At 48.0% G+C, this 26538-nt stretch overlaps 1 protein-coding gene across 1 annotated transcript in view; it reads left to right on the top strand.

Annotated features, from left to right (window-relative positions):
* The window catches only part of LGALS12 (galectin 12), a 262129-nt gene that overhangs the window by 96715 nt on the left and 138876 nt on the right, over positions 1-26538 (top strand). The window contains exon 3 of the mRNA XM_086938060.1: positions 10152-10362. Within this exon, the coding sequence (XP_086794186.1) occupies positions 10152-10362 (211 nt within the window). The remainder of the gene's footprint in view (positions 1-10151; positions 10363-26538) is intronic.

Genomic DNA, 26538 nt, shown 5'->3' with positions numbered 1-26538 from the left:
AATTGTCAGCATCTCCACTGCTGATCTAAGGTTCCTCAGTGGTACATAAGGTCTGACAAATGGTTGCAAATAACATCGCCCTTTGTTATTCAGGGCTTTGTAACAGTAACACAAGGCTTTAAAAGAGGTTCTATGTCTCACAGGGAGCCAATAAAGCTGATTTAGCGCAGCCTCCATTGATTCACGCTTTGGCAAATTCAGTATGAGCCGGGCCGCAGCGTTCTCCACTCTTTGTAGTCTGTTAATCCTGCCCTGTGTCACGCCAAGATATTAAACATTACAGTAGTCCAGTTTTGACAATATCAAGGCTGAACTACTGTCTTATTGCTGCATCAGGCAAGAAGCAAAGTATTTTCTTCAGCATTTTAAGAATTCCAAAGCATTTTACTGCCACTGCAGTAATTTGGGTGTCCAAAGACAGCTTTTCATTCACCCATATGCCGAGATTCTTGACCTTTGGTTTGGAGTCTGGTACTGGACCCAGCTTCCTAGGCCACTACTCGGTTGACCAGATGTTTGAGTTATTGCCCAATGATCAGAACCTCTGTATTCCCAGCTTTGAGCTTAAGGCAACTTAAGTCCATCCATTTAGCCACTTCTGCTAAGCAGAGGCACAAAAAAGCAGTTATATGAGAGTAATTGTTAGACAGTATAATGATGAGGTGTGTCATCTGGATAGGACACAATCTTAAACACATAGCTCTTAATTACATCCGCCAACAGTCGCACATATACATTGAACAGGGTTTGACTTAAAGTTTCGCCACTCTGTGTCAATGCTGCAAATACAATTATTTACTTTCCCAGAACCTCATTCAAGGCTGTCCCATGGCTGGCTATTGGGGATCCCCCTGATGCAATAGTATCTGCCATACCAATCAAAAAAGCAGGAATTTTATGAAGTGCAGCAAATGGCCCTTGAGGGTCTCAAGGCGCTGGAATAGCTAACTGGTGGTGATATGTTCATTCGAACAGTCAGGTCTTGTATCCTTCCATGAACTTCTGGAGCGATGGGTGGTCTCGATGTGCAGAGGGAGATCATTTTCTAGCCTTGGCCAACAGGTGTGAGAAGGAGCGTACTCTACTGTTGCTCCAGGGGATGTCTGCAAGGAAGAAGGCGGATCGTAGGTATCTGGTCGGTTGGTAGAAGGTCATGTATTTATTGATGTATACTGGTCCCTCATTGTGCAGGACTTTGTATGCTTGGGTCAACATCTTTAACTGGCAAATAGGAGGGGGGTGGGCGCACACTGCCTCACACTCCAGCACTCAGTTTGCCCCGATGCATCATAAAAAAATGCAGTGCGTGATTACACTTTCTTCGGTGTCAGGCTTTAGTTTTTCACCCTTGTTGGTGCAGCCAGTGGTGTGTATCTCTAGACACTTGTTTCAGGATAATTGTCCTTCTTCAGTAGAGAGCAACACTTCTTTGGGGGTGCTGGAAATGCTGCCCAAAGTCTTCTCAGGTCTCTGTACCACTTGCTGGGCGCAGGTGCATCAACCAGAGCTCGTCAGCTCGTTAGCTCAAGGGAGCCTTTTCAAATAGGGGGGTGGGCGCACACTGCCTCACACTCCAGCACTCAGTTTGCCCCGATGCATCATAATAAATGCAGTGCATGATAACACTTTATTCGGTGTGGTGCAGCCAGTGCTGTGTATCTCTAGACACGTGTTTCAGGATAATTGTCCTTCTTTGGTAGAGAGCAACACTTTTTGGGGGGTGCTTGAGATACTGTCTAAAGTCTTCTCAGGTCTCGGTACCACTCTCTGGGCGCAGGTGCATCAACCAGAGCTCGTCAGCTCGTTAGCTCAAGGGAGCCTTTTCAAATGGGAGGGGGGTGGGCGCACACTGCCTCACACTCCAGCACTCAGTTTGCCCCGATGCATCATAATAAATGCAGTGCATAACTCTTTCTTCGGTGTCAGGCTTTAACTGGCACCTCTTCTGGATCGGGAGCCAATGTAGATTCTTGAGATGCAGTGTGACGTGGGTCCATTAGAAGAGGTCGAGGAGAAGTCCTACAGTGGAGTTTTGTATTGTTTGTAGTCTCTTTAAGAGGTGTGCATGGATTCCTACGTAGTGTGTGCTCCCGTATTCCAGCCTGCTTGTGACATGGTTCTGTGTGACGGTTCTTCTGGGGTTGACTAGGAGCCACCTGAAGTTCTTGCAGAACATGTGTAGGGTGTGGAAGCAGGCAAGTGAGTCTGTATTTACCTGTATTTTCATGGATAGCTTGCTGTCCAGGAGAATGCCATGGTTGCAGGAGTGGTGTGTCGGGCGGGGAAGGGCTGAATTCAGCATGCCACCGTGTGGTGTTCAATGGCTAGGTGGTGTTCCCAGAGATGAGGACTTCCATCTTGTCGGAGTTGAACTTGAAATAGTTGTTCTTCATCCAGTCAGCAATGTTCCTCATGCATCTTTGGAGGTGCTCTGGTGGTGGAGGTGGTCTTCTGACAGTGAGAGGATGATCTGGGTGTCATCGGCGTACGAGATTATGTTGAGTCAGTGCGATCTGACAGTGTTTGCCAGGGAGTTCATGTACTTGTTGAAGAGGGTGGGGCTGAGGGACAATGCTTGGGGGGCACCATAGATTATCTTCTTTGATTCCAAGGTGAACGGTGGGTGAAGGATCCTCTTGGCCCAACCGGCGAGGTATGAGGTGGTCCATTTGAGGGTGTCTCCCTGGACACCTATGTGGTGGAGTCTGCTGCTTAAAAGGTGATGGAGATGGTGTCAAAGGCAGCTGACCGGTCCAGGAGGATGAGGGCTGCCATTTATATGTGGTCCAGGAGGGCACTGATGTCGGTGCCTGCGAACAGAGCTATCTGAAAGAAACACGTTAGTGTTAGATTCCTTACCTTAGAATATCCCCAGGCGTCAGTCTGGATCCGGAAACTTTTGCGTAGCAGTACCCCTGCGCGTCGGTAGGCGTCGTCTGCAGGCGTCCCCTGCGGCTCCGCGTCCGTCGTCGGCGTCGTGCGCCGTGATGACGTCGCTGGAGTATATAGACGCCGCCTCCGCGCGCTGACGTCAGTTCTTCTTTTTTTCCGCGCCAGTGGACGCAGATCTGAAGAGCAGTACTCCGGTCTTTGACCAAGTTTTTCGATTGTTTTTTCTCTATTGTGCCTGATAGGATGCCTGGGTTTAAGAATTGCGATGACTGTGAGCGCACGATGTCGGTCACAGACCATCACCGCCTCTGTCTCCGGTGTCTGGGCCCCGACCACGACGTGGACTCCTGCGTCGACTGCCGGGCCCTTACCAACAAGGCTAGGCGGGAGCGGTCCCGCAAGCTGCTGGAGCTCCGGGTGTCGGCCCCACGTCGGGACCGGGAGCGGTCCCGGTCCGGCCGGAGGTCGAGAGAGCGTTCGAGGGAGCGGTCGCGGAGCCGCGCCGAGCCTTCCGGAAGTCGATACCACTCGTCAGGCTCGTCAGGTAGGAAGCACAAGAAGTCGGGGCGTCGTCATCGTACCCCCGACTCCCCCTGACGCTCGCGCGATGCGGCCGGGGGCTCGGGTGACCCCAACCCCGCGGCTCCGCGAGAGTCGCCGGCGCGGCCTGCCTCATACCCTCCGGTCCCTGGGCATGGCGCGACGCCTGAGGAGATCGAGGCGTTCCTCATGGCCATGAGGGCGCTCGCTTCTCCGACGGGGCCTACGGTGCCTTCGGGCCCAGTGCTGCCGTCTGGGGGCCCTGGCGGTTCGGGTGTCCCTGCCTCGGCGCCGTCGGGTGCTCCGGCCCCGGCGCCGCCGACGGCTCTGACCCCGGCGCCGCAGGGGCCTTCGGGATCGGCGCCGGCTGGTCTTCCGGCCTCCCCGGCGCCGTTGCCATCGGGGTTACCCCCGACGCCGCCCCCGCGCGGCGCCGGTTCTCCACTGCCGGTTCCGGCCGGCGGTGGGGTTCCGGCGCTGGCTCCGGGCGGCGCCGTCCCCTTACCTTCTCCGACGCCGGACGCGGCGCCGGACGGGCGTCGCTCGACGCCGGTCCCGGCGCCGATGGGGCCCATGAACCCCGAGGAGCCGGTCTTCATCATTGACTCCGAATACGGAGAGGATGAGGAGTACGGTGAAGGTTGGGAGGGGTCCGAGGACCCTCTGGCTCGCGAGTGCCAGTATGACCCGGACTGGACAGGTGACTTGGGGGATGCCAGTGGTTTGGACGACTCTCCTAACCCTGGTTTGATCTCTCCTCCTTCCGTGGCATCGGTGGAGGGAGCTGCCTATTCTGTGGTGCTGATGAGGGCTGCCAAGGCCTTAAACCTTGAGCTCCCCGTCGCGGCCGTGAGGCCTAACATCCTCACCGAGGTCTTCAAACCGCAGTCATGCCCACTGGAGCCACTGCTGCCGTTTAATGAAGCCTTGTCAGACGTTCTGTTGGGCACGTGGTCCAGGCCCGCTTCAGGTGCGCCTGTTGATCGGAACGTGGCCAGGCGCCACCGTCCTTGTCCGGACGACCCCAAGTACCTGTCTACCCACCCCACTCCTGAGAGTCTGGTGATCCAGGCCTCGACCTCCCAGTCCGCATTCCCGTCGGCCCCGCCCGACCGGGAATCCAAGAGGTATGACCAGTTTGGCAAAAAGGTCTTCTCGTCCATTAGTTTGGGCCTGCGGTCTTGCAACACCGCCTGCCTCTTGGGCCGCTACACCCACTCTGTGTGGGATACGGTCGCGGAGCTGCTGCCAGAATGCCCCATGGAGGTGCGGGCAAAACTCGGTCAGGCTGTGGCTGAGGGCCGAGATGCAGCGAAATATTCAATTCGGTGTGGTCTTGATACGACCGACTCGCTGGGCAGAGCTATGTCTACGACGGTGGCGATTCGTCGCCACGCCTGGCTGAGATCCGCCAATTTTTCGGCTGATGTCCAGAATACCCTGATGGACATGCCGTTTGATGGCTGTCACCTGTTCGGTGACAAGGCGGACCACGCGCTGGAACGCTTCAAGGACTCCAGGGTCACGGCCAAGTCCTTGGGTCTCTCGACCCAGCGTCAGCAACCGGGTTCGTTTCGCCCCTTTCGTGGCCAAGGAAGGGGCGCCCCCACACGTGCTGCCAGCCACGCGCCGCAACAATCCTTTCAACGCGGTGGCGGCCGTGGAAACCGCCGAGGTGGCGGTCGGGGACAACGGCGGGGTCAGACCACACCCTCCCCCGCAGCATCTACCCCAAAATCCTCCTAGTCCGTGCTTTCGGCCCCATGTGACGCCAGTGGGTGGCAGGGTTCGCCATCACCACGCTCACTGGCGCACAATCACTTCGGACAGGTGGGTGCTGCAAATTGTCCGAAGGGGCTACTCCCTCCCCTTCGAGACCTCTCCTCCAGCCATGCCACCGCAGAACCACCGTGTGTCGGGGGACCACTTGACACTTCTGCAGGAGGAAGTTACGGCCCTCTTGGCCAAGGGGGCCATCGAGCGCGTTCCTGGGCCAGAAGTAGGGCGTGGTTGTTATTCCCACTACTTTCTGGTGCCCAAGAAGGACAAGGGGGGCCTACGTCCTATCTTGGATCTAAGGAACGTCAACGGCTTCCTCCGGAAGGAGAAGTTCAAGATGTTGACGTTAGCTCAGGTCTTGGCTGCTCTAGACCCGCAAGACTGGATGGTAGCGTTGGACTTGCAGGACGCCTATTTTCACGTCCCCGTCCTGCCGGCCCACCGGCGTTACCTGCGGTTCATGGTAGGCCTGGAGCACTTTCAGTTTATCGTGCTCCCCTTCGGCCTTACCAGCGCCCCACGGGTGTTCACAAAGGTGATGGCGGTGGTCGCAGCTCATCTGCGCAGGTTAGGGGTTTCAGTCTTCCCCTACCTAGACGACTGGTTGTTGAAGGCGGGCTCGCCCCAGACAGTCGTCCACCACCTTCAGATGACGGCAGACCTCTTGCACGACCTGGGGTTCTCCATCAACGTGCCGAAATCACACCTGTGTCCCTCTCAAAAGCTCCTTTTCATCGGAGCGGTTCTGGACTCGGCGCAGTTTCGGGTTTATCCTCCGGAACGGCGGGTTCGGGATATTCAGGCTTTGATTCCCATCTTTCAGCCGCTATCCCGAGTCTCGGTCAGGTTGACGCTGCGGCTGCTGGGACTGATGGCTTCCTGCATCCTTCTGGTGCATCACGCCAGGTGGCGGATGCGGGCTCTGCAGTGGGACCTGAAGTTTCAGTGGGCCCAGCATCAGGGCAACTTGTCCGACCACGTCTTGATCTCGGAGGGCACTGCGAGACAACTGCAGTGGTGGCTTACGGACCGCGATTGGGTCAGGGGCAGGTCCCTCTCCCTTCCCCAACCGGAGCACGTTGTCGTGACGGACGCGTCCCTCCTGGGCTGGGGTGGCCACTTGGGAGAGGCAGAGATCAGAGGCATCTGGTCTCCGGCGGAGTCCCGGCTCCATATCAATCTGTTGGAGCTGCGGGCGATTCGTCTGGCACTGAAGGCATTCCTCCCCTTTGTCAACGGGAGTGTAGTGCAGGTGTTCACCGACAACACCACCGCCATGTGGTACTGCAACAAACAGGGCGGAGTGGGGTCGTGGACCCTTTGCCAGGAGGCTCTGCGCCTCTGGCAATGGCTGGAACGTCAGGGCGTGACTCTGACGGTTCAACACCTGGCAGGTTCTCTGAACGCCAGGGCGGACGAACTCAGCCGTCGGTGCTCGATGGATCACGAATGGCGTCTGAACTCGGACGTGGCGCAAGGCATCTTTCGGCAATGGGGAGAGCCTTGGTTAGATCTATTCGCCACAGAAGAGAACGCGCAATGTCATCAGTTCTGCGCGTTGGAGTTTCCAAGACGGCACTCGCACGGCGACGCCTTTCGGCGCGAGTGGAGTTGCGGTCTGTTATACGCCTTTCCGCCTATACCACTTCTGCCCAGAGTGCTGAAGAAGATCAGGCGCGACCGGGCCCAAGTTATCCTTGTGGCTCCGGACTGGGCTCGAAGGTACTGGTATCCCGAGCTACTCAGCATGTCAGTCGGTCCCCCGATCCGCCTGCCTCTTCAGGAGGACCTTCTGTCGCAGCAGCAGGGGACGGTCCTCCACCCGAACCTGTCCAGTCTCCACCTCCATGCTTGGAGATTGAGCGGCGGCAGTTGAGGCCATTTGACTTGCCTCCTGAAGTCTGTGATGTTATTCTGGCAGCCAGGCGTCCCTCCACTAAGTCGGTATACGCCTGTCGGTGGAACAGATTTGTGGCATGGTGCACAGCAAAGGCTGTGGATCCTCTCTCTGCCCCTCTTTCGGAGGTTCTTCTGTTTCTTCTTTCTCTTGCCCAGCAGGGCTCTGCTCTGGGCACTATCAAGGGCTGCCTTTCTGCCCTTTCAGCCTTTTTGAGGCTTCCTGATCAGCCTTCTTTGTTCAAATCCCCGATTGTAACTCGGTTCTTAAAGGGCATCACTCACATGTTTCCACCTGTTCCGTTTGTGATGCCTCAGTGGGATTTGAACCTGGTTCTGACCTTCCTGATGTGTGCTCCCTTTGAGCCCCTTCATTCTTGTCCTCTCCGTCTCCTGACTTTAAAGACGGCTTTCCTGGTGGCCATCACCTCTGCCAGGAGAGTGAGTGAGCTCCAGGCTCTTTCTGTCCAACCTCCTTTCCTGTCCATTCATCCTGACAAGGTGGTTCTGAGGACTAGACCTTCTTTCCTGCCCAAGGTTGTTTCGGCCTTTCACATCGGGCAGTCCATCACCCTCCCTTCCTTCTTCCCGCCTCCGCATCCTTCAAAGGATGAAGAGCGGCTCCACCGTCTGGACCCAAAACGTGCGCTTTCATTCTACATGGATCGCACACGCCAGTTCCGGGTGGATGACCAACTGTTTGTTGGCTACGTGGGTGCGAAGAAGGGACGGGCGGTTTGTAAGCGAACCATCTCTCGATGGGTCGTCCTCTGCATCAAAGCGTGCTACTCTTTGGCTCGGAAGGAGCCTCCTGTTGGGCTGAGGGCCCATTCCACTCGGGCCACGGCGGCTACTACTGCCCTGGGCCGGGGAGTCCCCTTGCAGGACATTTGCCAAGCGGCTACGTGGGCCTCGCTGCACACCTTTGCGAGGCACTACTGCCTGGACAGTCAAGTCCGGAGGGATGGCTTCTTTGGCCGTTCTGTCCTCCAGGACTTTCTGGTGTAGTTTTGTATTGGTTCGCAGACCCACCACCGGGGTTGGTATTGCTGGGGTATGTATTCTAAGGTAAGGAATCTAACACTAACGTGTTTCTTTCAGATGAACAAGTTACTTACCTTCGGTAACGATATATCTGTAAGAAACATTAGTTAGTGTTAGATTCCTTACCGAACCCACCCATCCTCCCCGTTCTGCGAACTGATACCTAGGGTTAAGGTCATCCCTTTTCAGGGCCCTAGTTTGTACATGGCACCAGTGTTGGTTCTCTCATGGCTCTGCGTCTCCTGGCGCGGAAAAGCTGTGTGCAAAGAACTGACGTCAGCGCGCGGAGGCGGCGTCTATGTACTCCAGCGACGTCATCACGGCGCACGACGCCGACGACGGACGCGGAGCCGCAGGGGACGCCTGCAGACGACGCCTACCGACGCGCAGGGGTACTGCTACGCAAAAGTTTCCGGATCCAGACTGACGCCTGGGGATATTCTAAGGTAAGGAATCTAACACTAACTAATGTTTCTTACAGATATATCGTTACCGAAGGTAAGTAACTTGTTCATCTCAGTGCTTTGGTTGGCTTGGAATCTGGAATGAGAGGGGTCCAGGAGGTTGTTGTGCTCTAGGTGTTCTGTGAGTTGCTGGTTGATAGCCTTCTCAAGAACCTTTACTGGAAAAGGGAGCAGGGAGATGGGCAAGTAGATATTTAGTTTTGCTGGGTGGGCAGATGGTTTCTTCAGGAGGGGCCTCACTTGAGCATGTTTCCAGTCCTCAGGGAAGGAGGCCTAAGTGATGGAGGTGTTCAGGACTTTCTTGAGCTCATCGTCCATTGTCTTGCTCCCGAGGTTGAAGATGTGGTGGAGACAGGTTTCATGGTTGCTCCCGAGTGCATGGAGTTCATTAAGGAGATTGTGGCTTGAGTTGTGAGAGGGACCCACTGAGTAAGCAGGTGTTTGGGGTTTGGGTTCATGGGTGTGAGCTGGCTGATGCTGTCAGTGGTGGAGAGTTGGGGTTTAAAGTTTTTGTAGATGACTGAGATCCTGTTGTGGAAGAAATCCGCCAGGGTGTCATACAGCTCTTGGGAGGGGATGATGTCATTCTCTTTGGCTGTGGGTTAGAACAACTCTTTCACGATGGTGAAGAGCTCTTTGCTGCGGTTTGTTCTGGCTTCTATGCCTCTGCTAGGGTGTTCATCTTTGTTTTATCAGGAGGCGGTGGTGCTGGTTGTGCGGTGGTTCTGTTTTGAAGGTGAAATTATCTCCTGTCTTTTTGCTGGTGCGCCACTTCCCTTCTAGTTGCCGACAATTACGTTTGGATTTCAGCTCCACAGTGAACCAGCTGGCATTTCTGGCTGGTCCTTTGGAATTGCCCAGCTTGGTGTGGGCAAATGTGTCATCACTTTCTGTGCTCCACTGGGAGAAGTTCTTTGCATCCTGTTCTGGGTTGGATGTTGTGTCTGGGAAGTGGAAGTTCCAGTGGTCTTCTGATAACTTATTCTAGTTTCTGCATGTGGATCTGGAGGGCATGGTACTAGTGTTGGTGGGTCCTGAGGTGGTGAAGTGGGCAATGTAGTGGTCGGTCCAGGAGACGTGGTTGTACTTTACTCTGTTGCTGGACGTGAAGATGGAGGCGAGCCTATGTCCTGCAATGTGGGTAGGGTCAGTGACCAGTTGCTTGAGACTGATGTTGCTCATGCTTTCCTGAATGTTTGTTGTGTTGGTATCGCTTGGGTCATCAAGATGGAAGTTGAGATCCCCTAGGAAGATGTAGTGCTCGATTCGATGGCCAGTGATGGCGTTGCAGAAGCTGGGATGTGGTCCTTATGGGCTGTAGGCGAAGAAGCCTATGATGATGCTTTTTCGGTCAGAGTGAAATTGAGATGCTCCATTATCTGGATCCAGACAGTGGAGGAGGTCTTGCAACAGATGGTATCCCTGTATTGAAATTTGTGGACTGTGCATGTATGTATTTGCACTTAAAGCTAATGCTATTGTTTCACAACCCACTACTACCTCCTGTAACCTGCCTTCTTTTCTCTCTAATTCTAGGTTTCAGGTGGATTTCCAGTGCGGCTGCAGTACGCATCCCAGGGCAGACATTGCCTTTCACTTTAACCCTCGCTTCAGCTCCTCACCTCATGTTATCTGCAACTCATTAGAGGGCGAGAGATGGCAGGATGAGAAGAAATGGTCCAAACTGCCCTTGAAGGGTGGTGATAACTTTGTGCTTCTTTTTCGGTTTGAGAACAGCTGTGTCAAGGTGAGCATTACTGCATTCCGCACAACTATTTCTTCCGTCAAGAGATGGAACACTCTAAATAGAAATTGTAAATTTCTGTTTTAGTCACCACGTTTGGCAAGGTATCACTGTTAAGTACTGACTCAAGTGTAGTGTACAGAGAGTTTACATGTGGCACATTGGAACTGGTTTACAATGTTGTACCAACTATATTGACTCTTAAAACTAACCTAGACAGCAGACAAACACTAGATTTTCCCTCACCCAGTCCAGCTTAAATTCTTAATTTCCCTGATTTTACTAGCCCCCAACCCTTTAGACCTACTGCAAAGTAGCAGGGATCTAGATCTAGATCTGGTAATATATCCCACAATGATCTTGTTGCTTTCTGACCTGCAGCATATTTTGGTGGCATGCTTCATCATTGGTGACCTCTCCTCATCAAGGTAGGTGTATACGACATTGATGGATTCAACCAGTCATGGGAGTTCAAAATAAATTGTAATCGGATTGTAGCAGGGATAAAGCTCTGTTAAAATATCCCTCGATGATCTGGTGACTTTCTGACCTGCAACTTATTTTCGTCCTACCAGGTGTTATTCTCCGGTCCACTGATCCTTTCTTTTCCTGGATTTATCGGTCCCCTTCCCAAGGAGAATTAATGTTTACCCAAGACTTGCCTCACTGCTCAGAAACAAGGCCAATGTTCCTGCATCACTTCTAACCAAAACTAGCAAGCCTTTTTACACATTCGTAGACACTATTCCTGCTGAACGCATTACACCACCGGAAGGCATAATTTACATGACCGTTCCCTATGCCAAGGCACATGACATCCACACAAGAACCTACACAAACATTTTTGTAGTGAAAATGCATGAGATAGACTCCCTATAAGCAAGGGTTAGGGAGTGGGCAACACATTTGATAAACTTTACTAAAAGATGATTGCCCTGCCCTTGTGTGTTTACCAAACCCAAGAATTCGTGACCACACTCTGAGGACAGACACATTTAAACACAGCCAATCCCAATGCTGTACCGATACACAATCGAAAGCAAAGCTGCTGTCTTTCACCAGATGACCTCCTTGTGCAAGACTGCACATTCGAAGACTGAGTCAAATGTAGCCTGTGCTGGGATTCTACAGGGGAGGGCCGGTTGGCACACTAAACACTAGGCATGCAGGTATTAAGACCTGTGACCTAAAACTGCAATAAACTCCCCAACAGGCCTCTTGCCTCATAGGCATGTATGGTGGGCAGTAATTATCCTAAACCATGGTCGGAGCCTTAATTTTAGTGAACTAACTTTCAACAAAGCCGTGTTTCTGTAGTTGATTTACTCATTAAAAACATGCAACTCGTGGGACAGAACACACCAATTCTCAAATTCAGTGGAGGAAAGTCAGAAGTTAGGACAGGAAAACTTTATAGAGGATAGCTTTTCCAAGCCATACTAAAGACTTCTTTCCCAAAGTCCTTCACTTTAAAAACTTAACATAAAGTGTATTTGTAAAGCGCATGATAACTATGGTTGGCGCTGCATAACAAGTAGTTATTATCCCTTTAGTGATTTGTATCTAAAATGAGTCAACTGCATAGTGCAACTTGCTGGCTTGGCAGATGAGATATCTGTAATAATTATGTTGAATAGGGTTAGTGCCGTTGGTGTTAGTATCATTGGTGGGCAATGAAAGGGTTTTAAAAATGGTACAGGGTGTAATAAGTAAAGCGACGTCCTCCATATACTAAAGAACTCAAAGACACCCATTTTCTTGCACATTTTAGAATTTTTTGTCTCCATTTCAGAGCTTCATATTTGAAGTATAGTAAAGCCAGTATTAGAGCCTCAAAAATTGACAAAGCACCTAGGGTTTGACCTAGATTGGACTGATTTAATATAATGTTTCATCAACGTTGCAACTGAAGTCTTGGGTAGAAATGTAAGACATGTTTATTTCACGCTGCCCAAATCTACTCCTTGCATGTAGGAGCTTCCCACTTAACTATCCATAAGTCCTGCAGTAGAAGCATACATGAACCATCTGAAAATGTAATCTCTCATGAGATTGATGCTTCACTTTTGGGAATCTTTGTGCAAAGTACTTGTCACGCCTTTATCTCTTTAGGGCAATTTTAGTTCCGTTTCCGGGTTTTACAGAATGATTGTCATGTAGAAGCCATTACTGAATGAAATTGCGTAGAAAAATGAGCCATGGAAGCTCATTGTGTACAGTTTTTGGTAAAATGAAAAAAGTCTGGATCAAGCGAAATGTTGTATTCCTTCTAAGCCTATTTTTGAATAGTTTGTAATAGTTGATATTGCAAAATCGTTTTCGAAATTAAGCCAAAACCTGCCCCCTCGATCCACCCCCCCCCCCCCTTTATGGTATGCAAGCCTGGGACTTTAAAAAAAAAAAAAAAAAAAGGCTATTGATGGTGACAGTTGTGAACCACATATACATTGATGTACTGTAATTTCCACTGTCCTAATATATTAAGAACGTTGTGATTAACATATGCAACATTTCACATCTGATTTACTGCAAACCTATTTCAGTTGCACTCGTGGAAATGAAAATAATTTCATGATCTTGGCTGTATTTCTTTTTTCCTGCAAAATAATTCATCACAAAAATGTTTACATGATGGTGTTCTGTAGCTCATTTTTGTTTACTTAAATATTTTATCGTACTGAGGAGGGGACAAACATCTTTCTCAGGTTGACATATCACTAGAATCCTCCTTTACTGCTGCGTTACCGGAGTGATAAGGAGTAAAGGTCCCTTATTTGTATATACTATATAAAACTGGCACACAGTATCACTAGGTCTAATGGTTTTGCAACAAAAGCAGAAGCTTTCTTTCAGGGATGTTGAGTAAATATTGTATATTCAAGTCCAATATACTCATCAGTTAGTCGTGAATTTTCCTGAATTCTATATTAGTCTTTTTTTTTGGTCTTCCTCCAGACCCTGCTTTTGAAAAAAGTTATTTGGAACATTGTCCCTAAGTAAAAGGAGTTGTTGAGTCTTCGTTGATGTTCTTGTCTGGTGGTATTTTTGAGGTTGAGTCTTCCACTAAAAAAGGCACCTTGCTAACTGAAGTAGTTGTGGTTTCCTCTGTTACTGCCCTAGTGATTTGTACAGAAGATGCATTGGGCCTCTGTAATGTTAAATCCTGATCTGTTACAATGCTTTCTTCAGATGAGGCCGTTCCAGGTTTTTTGAAAACTCTGCTGGGCCTATTTCTCGGCCCACGTGTAAACCTCATCCAGTTTATAATCAATTGTATCCCGACGAAACTTGCAGGTTTTTCTCTCATGCACTTCTTTGGCGTGGGTGTCCAAATTAATTTTCTCTAATACTTGATTCCAGTCTTCCTGTTCCATGCGTTGGCGAATGTCATCTTTCAATTTGTTAATGTCAAATGTAAGTTCACTTAATAAAGTTGAGATTTCTTTAATGATTAATAAAATAAGGTCCAACGAACATTTATTTAAGATGGCATACCACTGTGCCATAAATGATTTATTGAATTTAAAAAGCATAGGGTGAAGAGCAATCCTTAAGCCACGAGGTATACGTTTTACTTTGTGATATTCAATTAATGTTGTGGCATGTAATCCTTGGTTAATTTCTTTTCTCATAAGATATTCCAGTTGTCTTAGTTGCTGTGTTGTAGTGCCTAATGATGTTCCATATTCTCTTACTTCTTTGACGAATGCATAAATTGATTCAGCGTCTTCAGTTGAGAATGCTTTTGTGTCTGCTTGTTTGGTTGTCAAATTAGAAATATCTTGCCACAACATCATTAGAGGACGGGTGCGGGACCACAGGTGGACACTCAAGGTAAGAACGTTAATCAGAAGAGTGGGTCTTCACACCAAAGTTTGGTGTGAGGCCCACTCTTCTGATTAACGTTCTTGCTATACAAGGCATTAGACTTCATTCCAGAGATAGTGTGATCCCAAAACCTGGTCCCACAGTCCTTTGAGCTGATTAAGGTGCTGGATTTCCTGCAGGTTGCATTTGGTTAGGGTTGAAGGTGTCTGCGCCAGCAAAAGAGTGGAGAGCCATTCGGTATTTTAGAACCCTTAGGGTAATCTTCAGGATGAGAATGGACTAATTTGGAGGTTTTTTAAGTGGTTCCTGAACCTGAGGCCTTTGTCTAGACTTGTTTACCCTTCTTGGGATCTCACTTTGGTTCTTAATGTCTTGAAGCGTTGTCCTTTTGAACTCTTTTAAAAAGTTGAGCTCAAGTTGCTTACTTTGAAGATGTTCTTTCTTGTAGCACTTGTTTGAGGGAGAAGATTGGGGGAGTTAGTCTCTTTGTCAGTGAGACATCCCTTCTTGCAAGAGTTTGAGGACAGGTTAGTACTCCGTCCTGGCCCAGCGTTATTTTGTGTTCCAAAGGGAACAGGTGGTTATTTTCCCAGTGTTTCACCCTAATTCTATTTCTCCTGAGGAGGTGGAGTTGCATGCTGTAGATGTGAAGCTTACAATTCTCATTTACTTAGATAAAGTTTCAGAATTCAGGGTGGCTTCTTCATTTTGTGTGACTTATTGACCAGCCAGGAAGGGTGTGACTTATTGACCAGCCAAGAAGGGTTCTGAACTCCCTTTTCAGTAATAGCCTTGGCATTTACAAAAGGCTTAGGTTGTCCAGTTGGAATAGAAGGTAGAACTGCTAGAGCAATGTCTGCTTTCCTAGCAGTTTCACAGTGACTGAAATTTGCAGGGCTGTGACATTGGCTAAGCCCTCTACTGTCATCATGCATTCCAGGGTAATGCAGGACATTGACTTTGAGGAGGTGTTTGGTGTCAAAGGTGCTCTCCTTTAAGGAAAATGAGGAGTGTCTGATTCCAAATAAATTAAACTGAATTGAGCATTAGAATTCAGTTGCCCTAGTCTGTCATTGCTTGCTACAGCACAATATGTAATTAATCATGCTGAAAATGTTCCAAGAAAGTAATGTTAAAATTATGTACTGGTAATTGAATTACCCCAAGTGCCTTTTCATAAAAATTATTAACCACTCTCTCCCTTTCTGTTCTGACCAAGCCAACTGACTATTTAGGGGACTTGAATGAACTAAAACAGGAAGTTGTAAGGGTGGAAGGAGCTGTAGTGCGATGTTTGCTTGTAGGTGTCAGTGAAGTGCAATGACCTTAATATGTAATTTAATGTGGGTGACAAATTTCCAGATTATAATTATTTACCATTAATTGAATGACTTTCTTTTTAAACATATTTTTACCATTTTTACTCTTATATTGAGTTCCGCTACTCCCATGGGCTCTATTCTTGCAAAAATGTTTGCCGTAAGTTCAACTTGGGTTCGGAAAAAACAATGTTCGAAGCATGTGAGATGTAGATCACATGCTTTCCATACTTCCGCCATCTAGTGTTGGGTCCGGATGTTTGCAGTTTGTTTTTCTTTGAAGAAATCCTATCCAGTCGCGAGGTAGGTGACCCATCCTTTGTGATCATGCGCATGGGCATCGACTCCATTGTCAGATTATTTTTTTTTCGCAGTCAGGTTTGGACATGAATTGCTGAGCTCCTGTTCGACACCGTTTCTTTGGTTTCCCTCGGTGCGCAAGACACTAACCCTCAACTGTATTGTTTTTGATCGTGTATCCCATTCTCCGCTATAATATTTACTTCTTTCAAAAAAAACTCTTTCGATCAGGAAGCTTGTGGAAGGCGTTCGGGCGTACCCGCGTCGGTCAGCCTCACAGTCGATTAAACGGACTCCATTCAAAATCTGCCCTCGGTGCCACACAAAGTTTCCACGCACCGGCTCACACGAAGTGTGTAACCTGTGCTTGTCTCCGGAGCACAGAGAACAGGACTGACGTGAGCAAGGCTTTCCGCTCCAAGAAGACTCTTCGCAACTGTCGGGGTCTACGTCGCGACCTGCAGTGCCAACACGCAAGTTCCATTCCGGACCTCTTCGCAGAGAATTTGGAACAAGAAGCTGGAGCATGAAAGCAGTTGAAGAACAGGATCCTATCTCCATCTCAGACTACAGCTCCGCGGGGATGACGAAATCCCACAAGGGCAGCGTTACTGTGAGTACAGATCCTCCTTTACCCCAAAGTCCCCCTCCTTTGAGAAAGGCTTCAGTCCAAGCCCCGACTCCGGGCCACGGTCAGCACCAAGAACATGTTTCCATGTTTTCCTCTGGCCCGGCACCGAAACACACCCAAAAGCCTTCCGGCTCCAAGCAGAGGCACCCGAAAACTGTCTCTTATCCGAAACCTTTGGGATCAAAGTCAATGCCAGGCCCAGGCCCACTCCCTTCGATGCTGAAAACACTTTTGGAAACCTCTGCAACAAAACCATTGTCACCGAAACAACCGGGCGTGCCGAGTTCATCTCAAGAACAACATTTCGATGCTCTGCCTATCAAACCGGATCCGAGTTGTACATCCATCCAACTACTGGACATATCGTCTCAAAAGTGACCCTTAAAAGTAAACCTGACACAGAGTAGACCTATCACATCCCTTTATAGAGGAAGAATGTTGGGACAAATCCTCCTCCTCCTCCCCTTCGGTCTCCTTCTCCTCCTCAGCCTCAATCTTTAATGATTTCACCTGAGCACTCACCACACACATACACCTGAAGATCAGGATGATGAGGATGGGAATAAGTATGTGGCTGGGGACAATGCACCATTTTTCCCAGACCCATGGGCAGATTATAATACCAACTCTCCCACAGGAAATGATCCTGACCTGTACCCTACCAAGCCCTCTCCACCGAACAACAGCATAGGTTACATTGAACTGCTGGGTAGAGCTGCCAACTACCATGGTACAGCTGCACAAAGAATCCCTTGAAGAGGATTTCCTTTTTGAAACACTTAGAAGCACCCAAAAGTCATCGCACACACTCCCCATGCTCAAGGGTATGATCAGGCATGTTGATGACATATTAAATGACCCCGTGAGGGCCCGTATCGACACCCCTTGGCTAGATAAAAAGTACAAGCCATCGCCATCTGGCCAGCATACACTAAAGGCCAATTAACATTGGACTCCCTAGTGGTGTTCAACGCATGTAAAAGGGCCAACTCCCAAACTACAGGGGATGCTCCACCCCAGATAAAGAATCTAAGCTTATTGATGCTTTGAGGAAAAGGGTAGACTTTCAGGCAGCAAACGTCCGGCGCATCTCTAACACGCAAGCACTGCTCACAAGGTATGACAAGGCGCACTGGGGTGAGATGGAGCAGTTGCTCCAATTTCTGCCCGATGAACAAGAATCTAAAGCGCAAGACCTAGTAAGTTAAGACCAGCTCCTTTCAAATAATTCAATCAAGTGTTCCCTAGATGCTTCAGATTCTGCTGCTAGAGCTGTAAACACCAGTGTCCTTTGAAGAAGGCACGCCTGGCTACATATCTCAGGTTTCAAACCTGAGGTTCAGACTTACAAAGTGAACACATCTTTGTCCTGGTCGTAGATTCCTCAATGGATAAATGAAGAAAGATACTGAAGTGGCAAAAGCCATGGGAGCCCTTCAGCAAACACAAGCATGTTATTCCTTTTGACTCTTCTTCCACTGCGGAGGTTCCAGAAACACCTCCTCCGAGACCACCACCACCACGTACAAGGGCAACAACCAACCCTCTGTCTCTAAGGGTTACTTCAGAGTGGGTTACAGAGGCAACAACAGAACAGGTAGAGGCTCAAATACATGCACCGCCCCCTCCAACATAAAGCAGTGACTTCCCTACATTCCCCCCCAACCATTTAACAACTATCTGGGGGCGACTTTCGGATTTCCTACTCATCTGGCAGTCCATAACAGACAAGTGGGAACTGGAAATTATCAGCTCTGGTTACTGCCAGGAGGTAACCAACAATCCTCCAAACATTCCCCCAAAGTCACACAAACTCTCACGGAATCACCTACACCTCCTCAAACAAGAGGTTCAGTCTCTCCTTCTAAAATGGGTTATAGAGCCTGTACACCACAAGTTGGCGTGTACTCCTTTTACTTTCTAATACCCCAAAAGGATGGTTCTCTTAGACAAATATTGTACCTCAGAGGTCATACAGTCAGACTATTTTCACATGGTAACATTTCAACAAATGCTACCACTTCTGCAAGAGGGAGGCGTTCTATCTACTCTAGAAGGACGTCTTTTTTCATATACAAATCCACCCTGCTCATCGCAAATTTCTCCGCTTTGTAATAGCGAGTCAACATTGCTAGTTCAAGTACTCCTGTTCGGAGTCACCACTGCCCCCTGAGTCTTCACAAAGTGTCTGGCAGTAGTCGCTCCCCACCTGAGAAGACAACACATCCAGGTCTTCCCCCTACTTGGACGACTGACTCATCAAATCCAGTACGTATCCAAAATGTCGGCAGCACATTCACAGAACAGTTCAGTTACTACATAAACTGGGGTTCACAGTCAATCTGCTAAAATCACATCTCAAGCCTGCCAATACTCAAAATTACCTAGGAGCCACATTAAATACTCAAAAGACTCTGGCCTATCCCACCGCAGCCAGAATTCGCTACATTCGGGCTATAGTTCTCCAGTTTTAATCCAATCACTCGCTTCCTGCTTGGGTGTATATGCAACTACTGGGAATGATGGCATCTTGCATCGTCATCGTTTCCCATGCCAGGCTGCACATGCGTCCCCTTCAGGAATGCTAAGCGAGTCAGTGGAACCAATCACCGGGTCTGTTAACCGGTCTAGTTTTGTAAGCAGCCATACTTCTCACTCTCTGCAGTGGTGGAAAACACAAAATTTATCAAAAGGACGGCCCTTCATAGACCTGGTTCCACAGACAGTACTAACAGCGGACGCGTCATTCACTGGCTGGGGAGCTCCTCTTCATCCCCACACAGTTCAAGGCCTATAGAGGGAACACCAAAAATTGCTCCACATCAACCATCTAGAACTGCTTGAAATCTTTCTAGCTCTCTAGGCATTTCAAACTCACCTGTTTGGCAAAGCTGTTTTAGTTTGTACCAACAACATGACAGCCATGTATTACATACAAAAACGGGGACACACACTCTCTCCAACTGTCCTAATTTGCCCAAGACATCTGGTACTGGGCCATTCACCACAAAATCTATCTCCTAGCGGAACACCTCCCAGGTATGAACAACCGGATTGCAGACTTCCTCAGCAGACAGAGGCACCAAATACATAAATGGGAACTTCACCCTCAGGTTCTCCACCCATATTTCCAAAGTTGGGAAGTCCCTCGGTACATCTGTTTGCCACACAAGAAAATGAAAAATGCCAAAGCTTTGCCTCCAGGTACCCACAACTGCTCTCCAAGGGTAATGCACTATGGATGAACTGGTCAGGGATATTTACTTGCGCTTTTCCGCCTCTCCCACTCATCCCATTAGTGGTTCGGAAGCTCAGGCAAACATCCCTCACACTGATCCTAGTAGCTCTCGCATTGGCCTGTCAACCAAGGTTCACAACCCTGTTGGAGCTGTCGCTGGTCCTGCATAAAAAGCTGCATCTAACATCCAGTCTCCTCACACAGAGCCTTTGAGAAATTAGACACCCAGATCCCAAACAACTGAACCCCGCGATCTGGCTCCTGAAGTCAGAGTTTAGTTTTCTGGACCGTCCACCAGACTGCATGACCATCATCAGGGAGGCCAGAAGGCCTACCACAAGAGCCTGATATGCAGCTAAATGGAAACGCTTTATTTATTGCAATAACCATCACATCAACCCTCTTGATGCTTCCATGCAAAATATAATCTGCTACCTGTTCTATTTTCAGCAGTCAGGATTGGCGTACACCTCCATATGGCTGCATCTAGCTGCAATAGCTTCATAGCTCCAAAATATCTTTTCAGAATCCCCCTAATTAAAGCTTTCATGGAAGGACTTAAGTCATACCATCAAGGCTCCCACCTACCCCGGTGTGGAATCTTAACATAGTCCTTACAAGATTAATGGGGCCATCTTTTGAACCCATGCATAAATGTGAGCCACGGTTTCTCTCTTGGAAAACTGCATTCCTCATTGCAGTTACTTCACTGAGAAGAATGGGTAAACTACAGGCACTAACCATAGAAAAACCTTTATTCCAACTGCACAAAGACCAAGCGGTTATTTGTACAAACTCCAAATTTCTACCTAATGTAGTATCTGCATTTCACATAAATCAGTCAGTAGAATTACCTGTTTTCTTCCTGCAACCTCGTTCTGTTGCAAAACGAGCTCTACACACCTTAGATGTCAAAAGAGCACTTTTATATTACATCAAAAGAACAAAATAATTTTGTAAGACTAAACAACTTTTTGTTGCTTTTGCACCACCACACAACGGCAATCCTATCTTCAAATCCGGTATTACAATGTAGATTGTTAAATGCATTCAAACTTGTTATGCAAAAGCAAAAAGAAGTCTAACTGTACCCCCTAGAGTGCTATCCGCTTGCAAGTTAGGGGCTACCATGGCTTTCTCAGTAAACATTCCCATAATTGACATTAGTAAAGCTGCAACATGGTCTACACCGCACACATTCAACAAACACTTTTGTGTAGATGTGTTAGCGAGACAACAAGCTAATGTGGGAAAGCAGTACTTCAAACACTATTATAGGCAACTCCATTAGCTACAGGTTAACCACCGCTTTGGGATAATATGTAAAGCATGTTATCTACAGCTCACATTCCTCGAATGGATAATGATACTGTTATATTTCCAGGTTCTCAGCGTGCATCTCGCGCTGAGCTCGAGCTGCCTGCTTGCTCTGCGTGGCCAGCGTTCGGTCCCAACGGTGTTTATTGCCCGTTTGGTCCCGGTCGTGCTGGTCGGGTTCTTCTACCCTTATACTTGAATAAACCCCGTAACTAAACTGACTTCACCTTGCCGCCTCATTTATTATCTATAACATTTTGGCGACTTCAGAAGACGACAGTGAAGCGGAAAGCGGAAACCGACGACGAACACGTCGAAAGGGAGAAAAGTGAACCCGACCAAAGGAGAGCTTCTGCGACTCGGCGAGAAGTGCCGCATAGAAGCAAAGACTGTACCGTAAGCCTATACAGAAGGTATGTCAAAATAACTCACCGGGAAAGTGTAACTCTGCATGAAACTTGACGGAGCGGTGACCATAAGTTCCCAGCCCGTCAACGCAGACAACAGCGTCTATGTACCTTCGCGTTTAAAAGGGAAATCTCCCTCTGTCCTGAAAGGCAACATTGGTGAGCCCCACCGCGAAGACTATTTAAAAGGGCAACGCGCTTTGAAAGCGACACTAGCAGAAAACTAACGGAGGGGACTACTTTAAAGGGCAACGTGCTCAGGATTAGAGACAAGCCTGTGGAACTTAACATAGAATACGTCTGAAAGCGGCACAGGCTCAAATTTAAAATGTAAAGCCTTCCTGCATTGGAGTACAGCGAACAGTGACACACTCACTCAATATACTGTGTGTCATTTTGAAGGAAAGGAGATTAAAACAACTGTGACACACACACGCTTATATCGGAAGCCACAAAATTTGTAGACAGCAGTGACACACTCACTTTAAATCCAGTGTGTCATATAATTGCAAACCAAAACTACAGTGACACACACACTAATTGTTCACCTTACTGTGACTTTAATTCACTGCTCAAACAATGAATGTAAACAACACCATCCTAGCCCCTGTCCCTTTCTTGAGTGCCCCAGGTGAGCCGTCCATGGAATGGGATGACTGGTGTGAGGCATTCGAGAACTACATAGTAGCATTAGATGGTACAAAATTTTCTGCTGTCAGGAAAAAGGCTTTATTACTGGGTGCATTAGGGAAAGAGGGACAGAGAATTTTTAAGTATTTACCGAGCCCACCCTTAGATATTGATGATGTATATAAAGATGCTTTGTTTAGATTGTATACGAGATTTGCAAAACAAGAAAATGTGGTAATGCGCAGACATAAGTTTTACACTGCCCCTCAAAGAGAGAATGAGACAATTGATGAGTTCGTGTCTAGGCTAAGAGAGCTTTCCATGAAGTGCCAATTTGGCAATATTCAGGATGAAATGATCCGTGATCAGTTAATTGTGCAATGCCTTAGCAAAAAAACACAAGAAAAGCTGTGGGCAGCTAAAAATCCCACTCTCACTGAGGCAATCACGATTGCCAAGGTGGCTGAAGAAAGTGACAGATGCATGAAGGAACTTAAGAGGATACAACATGGGCACGCCAGTGGGCAGGAAGTTGCAGTTTTACAAACTGATAGCTTAGAAGCTGTCAACCCAATACAAGGGAGACAGGTGAATAGAGGAGGGAAAGCCTCAACCTCGTTTAGTAAGGGTGGGCAACCAAACAGATTCAGGCAAACCACACGTTCATGCAACAGGTGTGGTAGTCCTTTTCACTTAGCTGATTCGAAAAACTGTACAGCTTTGTCCAGGGATTGTTTAAAGTGTGGAAAGAAAGGACATTATGCACGTATGTGTAGAACTAATAGCGGTCTTAAAAAGGTTGCCATAGTTGAAGGTGAAACCACTGATGATGAGGCGGAGGTAATGATGATTACATCTGCTGGTAGTCAAGAGTTGATGGGAGATGTTGTTTTGTCTCGCCCAAAGGCTGATTTTGAACTGAATGGGTGTGTAGTAAATCTCATGGTAGATACCGGCTCATTGTATACTATTATCCCCAAAGGTTTGTTTAATTCCTCGTGCAAAGAGTCAACTCTCATCAAATCCGACATCACCTTGAGAGGTTATCAAGGGGTAAGCATTGGTGTCCTTGGGTTCTTTGAGGCCAATATTATGTTTAAAGGAAGGGTTACTCGAGGGAAGGTCTACGTGTCACCTCATGGCCCTGCCATTTTGGGATGGCTACACCAGTACGAACTAAACATAAGGGTGAACCCAAGAGCAGATCCACCTGTGTTGTGTATAGATAATGAGAGTGAGTGCAATAGTTTTCCTGGTGATTTAGAGAGCATTCTAAAAAGGCATGAGAACATATTTTGTGAGAAACTGGGGGAAGCTGTTGGTTATCAACATATTATTAAAACTAAGAAATGTATTGCACCAGTGAAACATACTGCAAGGAAAATACCTTTGTCTGCAAGAGATGAAGTTAGAAAAATCATCAAACAGTTGCTGGATGATAACATAATTGAACCTGTAGAGGCCACACAATGGTTAAGTCCTGTAGTTATCACACAGAAACCGGACAACTCTTTGCGCTTCTGTGTGGACATGAGGAGTCTAAACAAGGCCGTGATAATGGACAACTTTCCACTCCCTAACATAAACGAAATTGTTCTGAGTTTGGGCGGAGGTAAAGTTTTCTCGAAGTTGGACCTTCGCAGCGCATACCATCAGGTAAAACTTCACCCGGACTCAAGACAATTCACTTCGTTCATCACTCCGGAGGGAACATATCAATTCAAAAGACTCCCGTTTGGCCTTTGTTCTGCGGCAAGCGCATTTCAAAGAATCATCACTGACGTTTTGAAAGGCATAGAAAGAGTGGTATTCTTTCAAGACGATATCCTAATTTATGGTTTAGATGCTGATGATCACAATGCTATTCTTAACAAAGTTCTCACTGCTCTTTCAAAGGCTGGTTTGACCCTGCGCAAAGAAAAATGTGTTTTTGCTGTTGGGGAAGTAGACTATTTGGGGTATCATGTGTCTGGCCTTGGGATTCAGCCAAAGAAGGATTTAGTAAGTGCAATATGCAATGTGCCTGAACCTGATGACAAAGACAAACTAAGGTCCTTTATGGGCATGGTAGAGTACTATGCCAAGTTCGTTAAAAATTTTGCAGAGAAAGTAGAACCCTTACGTGCCATCTTGAGAAAAGGGAAAGGTTTTACATGGGGAGATGACCAGAGAAATGCTTTTTCAGTGATCAAACAGAATATCTTAGATGCTAATATCCTCTCAAGCTTTGTTCAATCTTTTCACACTATCCTCACCGTTGACGCTAGCTCTGTTGGGATTGGAGCAGTTCTCACACAAAAAGGTGGTGGCAAACAGAACACCGTTGCGTTTGCGTCACGTTCCCTGACCGAGACTGAAAGAAATTACTCGGTCATAGAACGTGAGGCATTGGCGGCTGCGTGGGCCACTCGATATTTTCGTGTGTACTTGTGGGGGATCACGTTCACACTCAGAACTGACCACAAGCCACTGTTGAAGGTTCTAGCTCCAGGGGGTATTAGGAATTGCTCTGGGCGGTTGGCGAGACTAGCTGTTAGCCTTCAAGAATTTACGTGCAATGTGGAATACCTACCCGGTTGGTGCAACAGTGTTGCTGACTGTTTGTCGAGGTTGCCGGACACTAAAGTACTGCCCAAGGAATTAGTAACTGAGAGTGTAGTCGCGTTTTTAGATGACCTGGGGAGTGATTTACCCTCTTCTATATCCAAGGAGGAATGGGTGGAGGAGATGGGAAAGGATCTGGTAATGGAAGGGTTGATTAAGATGTGCAAGGAAGGTGTGTCAAGGCAGAGTACGGTTTCACCCGCTCTTAGGCCTTATGTCCAGCTACAGGATGAGATTTCTTTGTTGACTGAGTCTATCCTCGTGCGGGGTGAGAAATACATACCTCCTGTGTCCCTCAGATCCCGAATCATTGCTTTGGCGCATGAGGGCCACCTAGGACAAACTCTCACTGGCAAACGTGTCAAGGCCGATTTTTGGTGGCCGGGGGTTGATGCGCAGGTGAAGAGTTGGGTTGAGCAGTGTCAGTCGTGTAAAGAGTCGGAAAAGAGGCTACAGGTTCGTGCTAGCAAGGACACAAGGGGACAGATTATTTCTGATGATGGTGCATGGCAGAAGGTCTGCATTGACTTTATAGGCCCTTTTCATGACCTGCTGGACACAGAGAAATTTGCTTTGGTGTTAGTGGATTCGGCTTCTAGGTGGGTGGAGGTTGCCTTCATGAAGAGCATCACTGCTGAGTCCACAGTCAAGGTTCTAGATGAGATTTTTAGGCGTGAGGGCATTCCTTCAATGGTCCTAACAGATAACGGTACGCAACTCACCTCTGCGACCATGGAGAATTATTTTGCGTTTTTGGGCTTAAGGCACCTACGCACGTCTCTCTACAATCCCCAAGGGAACGGATTGTGCGAGAGGGTGAACAGACTGGTAAAAGGCACTATGCAACTTGCCCTAGCTTCCGGTCGGTCAGTACAGAAGGAGATTAAAGAAATGTTGTGGGCATACCGCACAACTGTTCACAGCAACATGTCTGTCACACCTTTTGAACTCATGCGAGGGAGACTCCCGGGTACAAAGCTAATTCCCACTTGGCTGCATGGGAAGGCTGAGAGGAGCAATCATAGTAAGTTGAGAAATAGCACTTCCACCAACATAGCTGAAGGGGATTTAGTTAAGGTGAAACCGGGTGGAAATCAAAATATGTTTAACAAATTCAGAGGACCTTACCAGGTGAAATCTGTGCTTGGTAACTACATTAGGCTGCAGAATGGGCAAACCTGGAACCTCCGCAGGGTTGCTCTTTACCAGAAAAAGGCCAAGCCTACCACTCATGTGCCTGTCAACAAAAAGGCTGTCATTGAAGAGGTGTGCAGACCGACTAGGAAAAGAGTTGCTCCTGCTTATTTGAAGGATTTTGTATAAGCTTCCTTTTCTTTTCCTTGTGTGTTTTTTTTCCCTTCGCCTGCCTAAGGAAGGGTGTGGGGTTACATGATCTTATGATATTTGAAAGTTTTGTGATAAATTTATGTTCTAGGTTATGCCACTTGCCAAGTCTCATGTTACTTGGTACCGCGTTTCTAAAAGTGAAAACTACATGTTCTAAGCAATGTTCCTTTGTGTTTTGCTGTGCTTTCCTTGTTTGATTTGCTTTAGTGCTTTCCTCTTTTTCCATTGTTTAAGGAAAGGAGATGTGTTATATTTCCAGGTTCTCAGCGTGCATCTCGCGCTGAGCTCGAGCTGCCTGCTTGCTCTGCGTGGCCAGCGTTCGGTCCCAACGGTGTTTATTGCCCGTTTGGTCCCGGTCGTGCTGGTCGGGTTCTTCTACCCTTATACTTGAATAAACCCCGTAACTAAACTGACTTCACCTTGCCGCCTCATTTATTATCTATAACAGATACTTACCCAGTAAACATCTGTTCTTGGCATGTACAGCTGTAGATTCACATACGCCCACCCACCTCACCGGCTACCTGTAGCTGCTGCAGTTCTCTTTAGTGCACATAC

The sequence above is a fragment of the Lissotriton vulgaris genome, chromosome 9 (assembly GCF_964263255.1).
Source record: "Lissotriton vulgaris chromosome 9, aLisVul1.2, whole genome shotgun sequence".
Taxonomy (NCBI): Eukaryota; Metazoa; Chordata; class Amphibia; order Caudata; family Salamandridae; genus Lissotriton; species Lissotriton vulgaris.
This window is presented reverse-complemented; position numbering and strand designations above follow the sequence as displayed.